Raw genomic sequence first — 12,050 nt, forward strand, 5'->3', positions numbered from 1 at the left:
GTGTCTCTATTTTATTGATTATTTAAATAATTAAACTGAATGAACTTATACAAGTAAGTATTATCTGCCATGAAATAAATTCTGAATTTGAAGAGATGGCCAAGAAGCTACAATACATGATAAGTAAACAATTGCAGTATTTGTACATCCTGAGCATGTTTGTTTTTAGAATGTGCCAAATAGCAAATATCATGTGTGTGCATGCATGTGTGTCTGTCTGTCTGTACATCTGTGTCCATTTCTGTATTTTGCAAAGAGCCAGATGTTTAATGTGAAGACACAGCTGGCCTAACAACATAAACCAGTTAGCACATGTTGCATGCTGCAAGATCTTTGATGTACGATGGAAGAAAACTGAAAATAACTGGCATTGTTGTGTACATTATACAGTTATTGGCACAATGCAGTCTCTTCGGGAATTCTTCGGCAGAACTGTCATTTTTTTCAAACACACATGATGTAGTATGGCAGTATTTTGCCAGCTGCTCCTACCAGTAGACTGGAAATTTGGATACAGATGAGGTTATTGGTCCTATCATCAGAGGCCTAGGTCACAGCCGGACTCATTGGACTAGAATGGTTAAATGTGATGAGCCTGTTAGCAGCAGTAATGGTCTCGTGTTAGTTTCTGCAAACAAAAAAAAAGCCGTTGAGTGAAAATCAATGCCAGACATTAACACACTTTTGTTTATTTTCATTTACAAGGCATATTTGATCATTCCATTTTTTTCTGTACATAATGAAATTATTATACTGTCACTTGTTTCTCAATTATCTCTTGACTCCTGAAGCCATCTTTTGATCTGAATAACCCCATCATACTCACCTACCAAGTTCTTAAACACTAAAACATTATGGCCATGATAACGAACAAACATTATTCAAAGTAACAATTGCAAAACTTTATATTCTAATGATCTCATCTCCTTGTGTAGTTTTTAAACCTAAGGGATACAGGTACTAATGTGTGTGTGTGTGTGTGTGTGTGTGTGTGTGTGTGTGTGTGTGTGCATGTATTTGTTTATACATTTATATAAAAGAGAGGGACAGAGATGGACAGACTACACTAGCTCATTTTTTTTCCTTTTGAATCCAGTTTTATTACCGAATTAAAAAAAAATTATACAGTGCTTATCCTCCATCTGCTATATGATGCATTAGTACTGTCATAAGTGAGTATCTCCACATCACTGACTGGAATAATTATTTTAATCTTCTGCAAATTAATTTATAATAGTCAAATGTGCAGTATCTTGGATAACCCAACATACTAGAAATATTTAGCAGCAAAGATAAACTGTATGGATCAAGGAAATTTATACTTAAAAGATGTAAAAGCTAGATTCTAGGGTAATTTGAACACTTTACATCACAGTCATGCAGTGCTTTGATAGTTTATGCTGTTCAAATAAAAAGGAATGGATTGCAGAACAATTTGTGCCTGGACAAGGCACTGTCCTGTATTACAAATGCATGTTTTATGTATGGAAATAAAGGAGCATTTCAAGCCTCTGTGATAGTCCTTCTGGCTCCAGCAAATTCTGAAAGTTGCCATTTGTTCATTGTCCCAAAATCCTAGAAGTATAAACAGGTGACACACTCTATTAAAATAAACCAACCAGTGACGCACTCTATTAAAATAAATCATATATTGCGTGAAGGTCACTTACTGCAATATTACAAACTGGTGATACACACCATTAAAATGCACCATGCATTGGCTGAAGGTCCTGTAGTGCAAGATTACCAACCAGTGATGCACTCTATTAAAATAAATTGTATATTGCCTGAAGGTCACTTAGTGCAATATTATAAACTGGTGATACACACTATTAAAATGCAACATGCATTGGCTGAAGAACTTCAAGGAATACTGCAATATTGGCTCTACAGTGCAAATAAAAGCTATGGAAAGCCACTATCTGTGGTGTTTAAGGTTGAAAGCCACATGGAAGCATGTGGGCTATTGCTGTAGGAAGTGACAGAACTGTGTGTAGGATTGCCCTCTTTTATTAGCCCATGTTGTAACAAAGCAGATATATTTATTATTTAATTTATGTCATAATATTCTACCACCCGTTTTCTTTGATGGAAGTGAATTAACCATACTATGTGTACTTAACCATTTGTGGTTTCTGTGTTTTTAAGCATTTATATGATTACCCACTTGCACACATACAAGCATACATGAATTCACAAGGAAAGGGGAAAAGGGACAGTAATAAGAATGAATATCCTGTAATATAGCATGCACATTGTACCTTTCTATCGCTCTACTACCATTGCTCCAAATAAACTGCTACTGCAGGAAAGGATGCTGCAGTTTCTACAGACATTCATCACAAGAGATGCATCTACAGCCCTATGGTAGCAGAGTATAAGAACAGCATTACACATGCTGGGTTCTTGCCTTTTCACCATACTGGATTCTAAGAGATGTAACAAGAATGTATGATGTCACCACGTTAGATGTAACATGGGCAGTTATGGATCATTGCACAATTTGATATATCCATTGCATTATTTTCAGTCTTTCCCGTCTATCTCTGTCTCTCTTTGGATGTTCACCCTTTATTGCATTTAGAAACTTTCAGTTCCACATAACTTCTGCTACTCAAAACACATTGTTAAATAAAGCAGACAAGTATAAAATAGATTATATAGGTACCATGTAATGTTTGGCTTTTTCATCACTTTTTGTCATCATTGGGTGCTTTCGACATTGAACAGCTCATGTTCTTCCACTATAAGAGAAAACAGACATAAACACTTAGTTTTAAAGTCAGTGATTTGTGTCAGCCTTTCAAGTCCTAAAAGAATGAGTTAAGTAGAAAAAGGACCCTGATTAATGAAAAAGAGGAAGCCACACTATGAATAGTTTATTTACTGACATTTGATTATACAACTGATACAGCCCCATGTTAGTAGTGGTACAACTCACTGGTATAACTGAAATAAAATCACAGCAGAGAAATACTATTATTGTCACTAGAATAGTCTCAGAACCAAGACCAAGAGGAGATTTGTTGTTGTCACAAATATAAATAAGTTATCCTAAATTTCCAATGTGTGACACTGTACAGAATTTTTTAATGTAAGGTATCATCTGTACTGGAAAAAGTCAGTTTAATATATTTAGGAGAACATCTTCTTTAGTCTAAAATGCAAGAAAAACAATTCAATAAGTAATTTGGGGTTTTATGACATGAGTCCTATTTCAGAAGAGTAAAGAACATGTCCAAGTACCTCTTGTTGCATCTTAGCACTTATATCTTGAAGTTTTGAATTCTCAAGACTTTTTTATTTATTTGACAGGATTTTTTCAACTTCAACTTAACTCATTACATCCAAGTGACGCCTCCAGGTGCATCTGCAGTTACCCCCTACTGCTCCTCTCTTTCCTTTGACATTTGATAACTTATTCAGACAGCTAATGTCAAACCTTTTTCTCATCAGTTATTTGGCATAATGCAATCTGATGAGACAGACAGACAAGTGTTTTGTACCATACATGGCTATAGCTTCAGGTCTCTACTTGTATCCATTGAACAGTTTAGGAAAGGTATTTGATATGAAGCATCCTATGGACAACCATTCAAACCTGGAAAGGACAGTGAGGGTTATCCGATGTGTTCATACGCTGAAGGACACTTGGGAGTAATACGTTATCCAAGCATACTTCCTATCAGTGCTTCCCATGAGATATTTTTATCAAACACTGCCCTGGGTATTTTATTCAGCTATATAGTGATGTTTTAGTATACTGACACAGTTTTATTAAGCAATTATTTTACTTTAACATGAAAGCAGGATAGAGTGTAACGAAATCTCCGACTTCAACACTGAGGTTTGGAGCCCTGCTTACCTGCTATTACTCATTGGCTTACATCTCAATGCAGTGTCAAATTAGCACAATTGGTTGATAATTCATCCCAATGAAAAAATTAAAAGTAAAATTGAAGGTGCAAGCCCCATTGCACCCTCAAGAAGGGCAAGCCACCCAGACCTCAGACTTAAATATACCATCACCATGGTTGCACAAACATGAAGAAAATGACAATTTGTGCATCACTGCTGGTGCACACTTAGAAGCCACACCAGCAGAGGTAAACAGCAATTGAGGAGTTCAGCATCAATAAGTTATACATTCTAGAACCAGATAGAACATATCCAGTTTGCTCTCACTGAGGTGAAAAGAACATATTACATGGTGGGAGGGGATCTGTGACACTGACATATTAGTGAATAGACAGAAACAAAGCCTTTTACATGATATATGCTGACTTCAACAAGCATGATACATATTATGTTAGGGCTTCAGACATTCATTCCATGATATGAGGCGTCCCACATCAAACAATTAATTTCAACAGACAATAAAGACTCGAACTTTTGTAAGATCCAACCATAAAGTGATCACTTTCAAAGTCACCATCTCCCCTGACCCTCCTCTAGCTATGGTCAAGCAAAAAAAACTTCTCCAAAGCTGATTACAACTTCCTGAGGGATGGTGTAGACAGCTTTATAGCTCCCTTCTCCTCTGTAGGAATGGCACCAATGTCCAGATCTATACTAAAGTACTATAGGAGTATTTATATAGATGCATAGAATCAGGAATAGCTGACAGGACAAAATCATCCTCCATAAGGAAGAGTAAACCTGTCTGGTGGTCATCTGTAATAAATAAACTATACAACAAAAGGAAAAAATTGCTGTCCAGGACCAAGAAGGAGCAGGTGCCCAATTGGAAGTAATCTCTCCTTAGCCTGAACAAGCAAATGAAAGCACTAGTGAAATCCTCTAAAGCCAACATCAAGCCCAAATTGGCCACATCTACAAGAGACAATCATAAGGCCTTCTTCACATATGTCGGCAGTCTCAAAGGAAGTACCTAGATCTGTTCAGAACTGGTAGTCAAAGACACCACATAATCAAATGCTGTAGATATAGCCAACCTACTGGTTGACAGATTCAGCAAAAACTTCACACCTTTGTCCCCCCATCAGTAAATCAGGACATCCCCAGTACCTGCCCCCATACCCTTATCTCTAGGGAACAGGTCATCACTGCCCTCTCAAAGGCAAAGAAATACAGAAAATACAGCCTCCATGGGACCTAATAACATCCCAGGCTGCATCCTGCATAAACTCAGGCATGAACCTGCAGCATCTTTAGGCACCCTATTCAACCAAAGCCTGAGTACCGGCTTTGTCCCAGCCGAATGGAGGACAGCCACTGTCATCCCTTTACATAAAGGTGGAGCATCCACCGATCCGGGAAATTATAGACCAATCAGCCTAACTAGCCTGATCTACAAGGCCATGGAATGGATTATCATGCACCTCATAACAGGGACATTGGCAACCTCCAACCACTCAACCTCACATAGTTTGGCTTTGTCAAGGGGAGGTCATGTCTTTTAAATCTGGTCGACTTTTTTGAGACAGTCACCAAAGCCAGGAATGAGGGGAAGATGGTGCAAACTGCCTACCTTTTACACTATTCCCCACTCAGGCTTAATAGATAAACTCTCTCTAGGCTTCAATCCATATGTTACCAGATGGATAGCAAACTGGCTCACTGATAGAACCCACCTAATCAAACTAGGGGAAGCCATCTCAAGCAGTAGACCTACAATGAGCGGCGTACCCCAGGGATCGGTCTGGGGGCCTCTGTTATTCGGGATATACTTCTCTGAGGTGCAGGCCAAAACCAGTGGGCTATGGCTGACCATGTTTGCAGATGACTGCAAGCTGGGTGCAGTCATCAATTCCCCAAGTGATGTGGGATGTCCTCCAAGAGGGTCTCACCCAAACAAATGACTGGTGCCAGAAACATGGCCTCAAGCTGTATGCCAAAAAATGCATCATCATCCCCTTTGGGGAGAGTAACATCCCCACATACTATCACATTAATAACAATGTCCTAAGCATGCAATCAGTCATGAGGTATTTGGGCCCACCTCATAACTAAGGGTATGCCATCCAGGGACAAGGAGGTTATAACATCCCTGTATTCTTATAAGGCCAGCTATTGAGTACAATGCCCCCTTCAGCATGTACCTCACAAATCACATGCAGCAGCTGAAGAGACCACAGAGGTTTCTCACCAGGAGAATCCAGGGCCTCAAACATCTACCCTACACAGATAGGCTAAAAGCCCTGTCCTTCTACCCAGTTTCATACAGACTCCTCAGAGGTGACATCTGTCTGGAATACAAAGCAATCTCAGTCTTCATCTTGATGGGACTGCTGCATATCTGCAAGTCAAGCTCCACTTGAGTAACCCGCACACATGACCTCAACCTGGTCTATGACATCAATAGGACTTGTTGGTGGGACATATTTGTGTCCCAGAGACTACCCCATCTGTGGAATAGACTCCCTCTCCACATCAACCACAGTACCTCATTATCCCTTTTTAAGCACAACCTGGATGACTAGATGGGAAACAGAAAATACACCCCTGGGATTCCACCTGTGTCCCTGCTGGACAGGGGCATTGGGTACTGACTTGTCTAAACATGTGCTAAACTCTTGGTTAGGCTTATAGGGGCCTCAGGGCTAATAGTCAAGTAACTTCCTATGATCCAGCAGACCAGTTATCGGTGATGTACCACACGGATCTGTACTGGATTCTGTACTGTTTCAAATTTAATTTTCCGTAGTTCAGTCAAAAGCTGATGTCCTGTGGCCTACTAAGTTTGCAGATGACTGTAAACTGTGCACAATCATAGAGTCCCCCAATGATATCAGCAAACTACAGAAGGGTCTGACACAGACAAACAATTGGTGCCAGGGCCACAAACTGAAACTCAATGCAAAAAAATGCCTCATTATCCCCTTTGGCAGAGACATAGCCCCTGTTAGTTATGATATAGACAGCACCTCTCTAAGCTCAAAAACAGTGGTGCAAGACTTGGGAATGCAGGTTGATAGCAAGCTAAACTTCGATCACCATGTAGCCACAATAGTGAACAAATACTTCTCCACTGCCTATCTCATAACTAAGGGCATTGCATCCAAGACCAGGGAGGTCATTACTGCACTGTACTAGGCCTGTAACAGACTACTGATTGAGTACAATGCTCCTTTCTGTATGCACTTCACCAGACACTTGCAGCAGCTGGAGAGTTTCTAACCAAGAGAATTCAGGGCTTCCAAGACATATCCTATATGGAAAGACTGAAAGCCCTGTCACTGTACTCTGTATTGTACAAGCTGCTGAGAGGTGACCTGTACCTGGCCTACAGATCAGTCTCTGACCCTGGCCTAATGGAAATACTGCACATCTGCAAATCAAATGGGACAAGAGTCACCCACACCAGAGATCTCAACCTAGCCTGTGCCATTAATAGAACTTGTGCAAGAGACAAGATATGTCTCCCAGTGATCAACACTTCTTTGGAATAAACTCCCACTTTATGTGACACAGAGCTCCTCAATGATCTGTTTAAGTGCAATCGTGACAAGTGGATGAGAAACCACAAATTTACCCTGGGGGTGGCATCTATGGCCCGCATGGACAAGGGTACTTAGTGCTGATCATATTATCATTCTGAAAACAACGACCATCTAATTACAGTCAGCTAGGATACTTGAGGTTTTTACATGGCTAGACTTGTAAAGGCCCTAGGAACAATAGCATAGTAACCTCCTATGAACCTATGCAGAGAACAGTTATTGCTGAATATTACAGATCTGCAGTCTGGTTTTCATGCTACTGACTGTTTTTGTAGAGATCAGTACATTATTAATTTCACTAACCATGCCAGCAAAGGTATCAATGTTATTAAAGTTTTTGTCTCTATCACACCTGCTTATACAGCATAATCTTTGTTCTTGGTAAAATAAATTAAATCATTGATAAGAATTATGTTACTTATGTAGCCCACAGTTATAATGCTAAGCAGTTCTTTAACTTGAAGTTCATGGCTCATTTCTCAAGATATTTAAATGTGTGCCATTTGACTTAAAACAAGTTTAAATTCTGCTTGAATCCCTGTAACTGATGATACTAGTTTTGTATGTCAAGAGTGATGGGAATAATCCTGGATTGCAAACATGTTGGAAAAACAGAAAAATGTCTGTTTGGGGCTTTTCCCCTCGGGTCTCCACTGAAAAAGGGTAATTCTTACCCAGCTGGACCAACCCGGTTAACAAATGCAAATAAATAAATAGCTTGTGGCTGGGAAACTATAAATCAGAACACACTCAGATTAACAGATTATTAAACAGACTCCATGAGCGGGTGGTACAGTAGTACAGTAGTTAATTCTTCTCCCTCCATTTTATTATATATGCTTTTCCCATTGTTATCCAGTAATATAAATAACTCTTGCAGATACACATTTTTTCCTCACAACATACTTTATCATATAAGCTTGGATAATTTGCTTAATTTCTCCTTTACAGAACAACAGCTCCTATCCTTTTTCCAGGTTTCAGGAACAACTGCCAGATTTTCATAATTATTCTCATGTAACTCCCTGGAGACTCCTCTTCAGAACCCTGTTTGGACCCAGAGATCAGACATCTGACTCAGTGAAGAGGCAGTGGTCACAATATACATGCAGCTGCCCATATTAGTCCTCATGGAGAGTTACTTTTTTTTGGTTTGCCTGTTGGTTTCACATTTAGAAATGTTCATTTCCCTTTTTCTAACTTTCTCTCTTGCTCTCTGTCTCTGTCTGGTTTTCATGCCTGCTTCTTCAATCTTAGAAATTATGTGTTTCCATTCTATGGAGACACTTTTGGCAAAGAACAAGACAATCCCAATTTTTGTATAAACCCATACTTCTCAAATGTACATCATTGTGAGGAATGTTCCTCATCTGAGAGTCTAACAATGTTTATAAATTCACGTTCCTCGAAGTTTTACATTGACAGGATCTTCCACATATTCAATGTGTTAGGAATTTTTTTATTTTATATCCATGGTAAATAGAACTGAATTATATTAATTTATCAAAGGAACCTTTTATTGGATAAAAGTTGCACATTTTACCATCCTAAGAACTTCCTAGTTGAAATTATTATTAAGCAGTTAGCCAGTGTTCCACATTTTGTCCACTTGTTGCACATTAGGAGAGGTAGTGTTCTTTATTTTGGAGATGGAAGGCTGAACAAATTGCAGATACAACACCATGATAAGTGGCGCATATCACAAGGAGACAAGCCACTCTGCAGATTCCTGCAACCTTAAATATACTAACTCAGACTGCACAACACTGAGAAAAAGACAGCACTGTCTACTGATCTTCCATAACCACTCTCTGAGCCATCACCTTACATCAACAAATAGTGTAAATGGCATGCAATTATTCATTGCCATTCTTATATGCCAAGGGGATACCAAGTCACGCTTCATTTGTAAATAAATGGTACACAAGAATCTGTTGTCATTCCCTTAACATACCTACACAGCACTGATATGCACATATTGAGTAAATGCATCCCAATTAAATGAATCAGAATTAATAGTCAATATAATTGTATTTTTATTTCTTTGCCTTTTATTACCAGGAAAGTCTGACTGGGCAAAGCTCCTTTGAAGCCTATAGATTAGAAAACTCCAGCCAATTAAGGGACTGAGTGCAAGGCAGCAATGTTTTTGGTTAATGTGGTTTCTTTCAGACTTTGCAATTTTATTCTAAGATGACACCAATTTGCTTAACTGAGAAGGCAATATGTTAATCAAAATTGATGAGACGTATAGGAGATTAGGGAGAAGATAGGTCTGAGCTATAGTCTTATATTCATGATCTCATATAAAAGTTTAAGTTTTTTATTTTAAACTGCATATTGGGTGTGATGATTGAAGCTTATTATAGCTAATAATGTTGTAGTGTGCACTAAATCAATTATAGTATTATTGACTGATAATATTTTTTATGTCACACTAGTTTGATTGCTGCATTGGAGGTGAAAATCAGTAGCGTAGCTAGAGTGAGGTAAAACAGGCAGTTGCCTAGGCTGCAAAGTGTTGAGGGGTGCAATCAGATGATCCTGATCTCTAATGCAATATTGACTTTTAAAAGCTGGTATTGCATTTGCAGTCAAACCTGAGCACTGTAGCACTCCATGTGTGGTCTAAACTGTAAACTGTAATAACTGCTTACTGCATTTTAGCAAGCAGGTTGCTACAGTTTAAAAGTAAAAAAATAATTTTTTTAGCTGAAACCTGTGCACTGTATCACTCTCTGCAGACAAGGCATAAAGTGTGGCAGCTGTTTGCTACATTTGTAACAAGCAGTTTCATATACTTTAAAAGAACAAGAAATTATTATTATTTTTTTAATAAAATGGAGGAGGGCAGGGACAGAGCACAGAAATGGGATTATATAGCTGTATAGTGCAAGTTATTTCATGTATCACACAAACCAGAAAATTCACATTACTTATATTTATTGCTTTGTTGTTTTTTTGTGTTAGTTTAGTATTTCAGTGGGCTATGTTAATCCTCTGAGATTCTATTGGATTTGGAGTTACATCGTTAGAGCAGACTTATATGATGGAGTATTTCATGAATAACTGTGAGCTTTAGCTCTGAGACAGATTTTAAAAAGATGTTGACCCAATGGAACAGAAGCAATGTTATCACATACCACTGGTGATCTGAGTTCATGAATGGACTTAGGCCACTGGTAGGGCAGGCTGTAATGGATACACTTAAGTGGCCATCAACCTGCTCTCCTAACCTATTAAAAGGTAAAGTAGGGTGGCAGCCAGGAGTCTTGCATGCCAACAAAAACATTATGGGCATGCCATGGCATCCCTGTCATCATTACACACATTGTTTCTCCTTAAAGAAAGGGTTACTTACTGGCTGTCACATCACAATGGCTCCTGATGCCCATCTACTGCTCCCTGCTGGGTCCCGACCCCTCCCTGGCTGTCATGACTACCACAAGACTGACTTCTGGAGTAATAGAGGGGCCTGTGTTGTCAAGGGATATGACCAGAATACCAAAAAGGAAGCAACTGGGATATCCAAACAGAACAGAGAGGAAAGTAGAAATCGTCTGGAGGGGTAGCAGTGGTTTGGAGGGTGAGCACATGGAGCGAAAATCTGTTTTATATACTTTTTTCAAAGAGATAGAAGTTATTTATGATATTGTAATAGCTTAATGAGGGTGATGTTAAATTTGGTTAGTTTTATAGCTTAATTTATGAATTTGATTAGTTTTATGGCTTAGTTATTTCATTTACATAGTTTACTTTTATATATTTTAGGTCATTAGTACTGGGTGTTTTGTCATCATTTTTCCCCTTGGGTGGTTGTAATTAGTTTTTTAGTTTTATTCCTGTTTTTATTTTTACTTTTATCATTGTAATAACAATGGATTTAATTTCTATGGTTTTGATTTAGGTGGACAGTGATGTGATCTGGATGGGTTGCATTGTGAATTTTGTATTGTAACATGTGCTACTTTTGTTTACATTTTAGTGGATATGAAATATGGTCAATGCTTCACTTTTTTAAAATTTTTTATCAATTTATTTAGCTTTTACTTTCACCTAGCACTGGGATCCAGTAAACTTTCTGCATGCTTGTGTAAACGCCTGAGGCCAGAATAACCGTTTATGCTGTAATTTATCCACCTGAGTGATTCTCCGAGTGCATTGATACCTACTGCAAGCATTTTCAGGAGAATGCAAATGGCTAATTAGCAATGGCTGCTCCCCTGGAATACCTCATTAGCATTCAGCAGAACGCTGGAGACAGCCCAGCATGGAGATTATGCATATCACATAGAGTCACTGCAGGACCTGTCTGGGAATTGAAAAGGGCTACTGCCAATGGTTTTCCAGCCAGCAGTGTTAGGGCTTACTACTGGCAGTAGCCCTTTCTGCATCCCAGCTTTAGTGGAGATCTGTGTTTAGGGATTGTTTTGTTGTACGAGAGTGTTTTTTGGGTTTTGGTGATTTTGTGATTGTAAAGTTTTTTAGTGACTGTTGTGGGCTTAGGGGACATTTAGCAGCTTTGACAATGCCTTCAACCAGTAGATAAGCTTTTACTGATATCTTTCAACCTATAGACATTTTTAA

At 38.7% G+C, this 12,050-nt stretch overlaps 1 protein-coding gene across 1 annotated transcript in view; it reads right to left on the minus strand.

Annotated features, from left to right (window-relative positions):
* Window positions 1-2,668: 2,668 nt before the first annotated feature.
* The window catches only part of MYLK4 (myosin light chain kinase family member 4), a 1,154,879-nt gene continuing 1,145,497 nt past the window's right edge, over window positions 2,669-12,050 (minus strand). The window contains exon 14 of the mRNA XM_044065164.1: window positions 2,669-2,744. Coding sequence (XP_043921099.1) covers window positions 2,691-2,744 — 54 coding nt within the window. The 3' untranslated portion in view covers window positions 2,669-2,690. The remainder of the gene's footprint in view (window positions 2,745-12,050) is intronic.

This window comes from Protopterus annectens, chromosome 3.part0 (genome assembly GCF_019279795.1).
Source record: "Protopterus annectens isolate FY-2018-M chromosome 3.part0, PAN1.0, whole genome shotgun sequence".
NCBI lineage: Eukaryota > Metazoa > Chordata > Ceratodontiformes > Protopteridae > Protopterus > Protopterus annectens.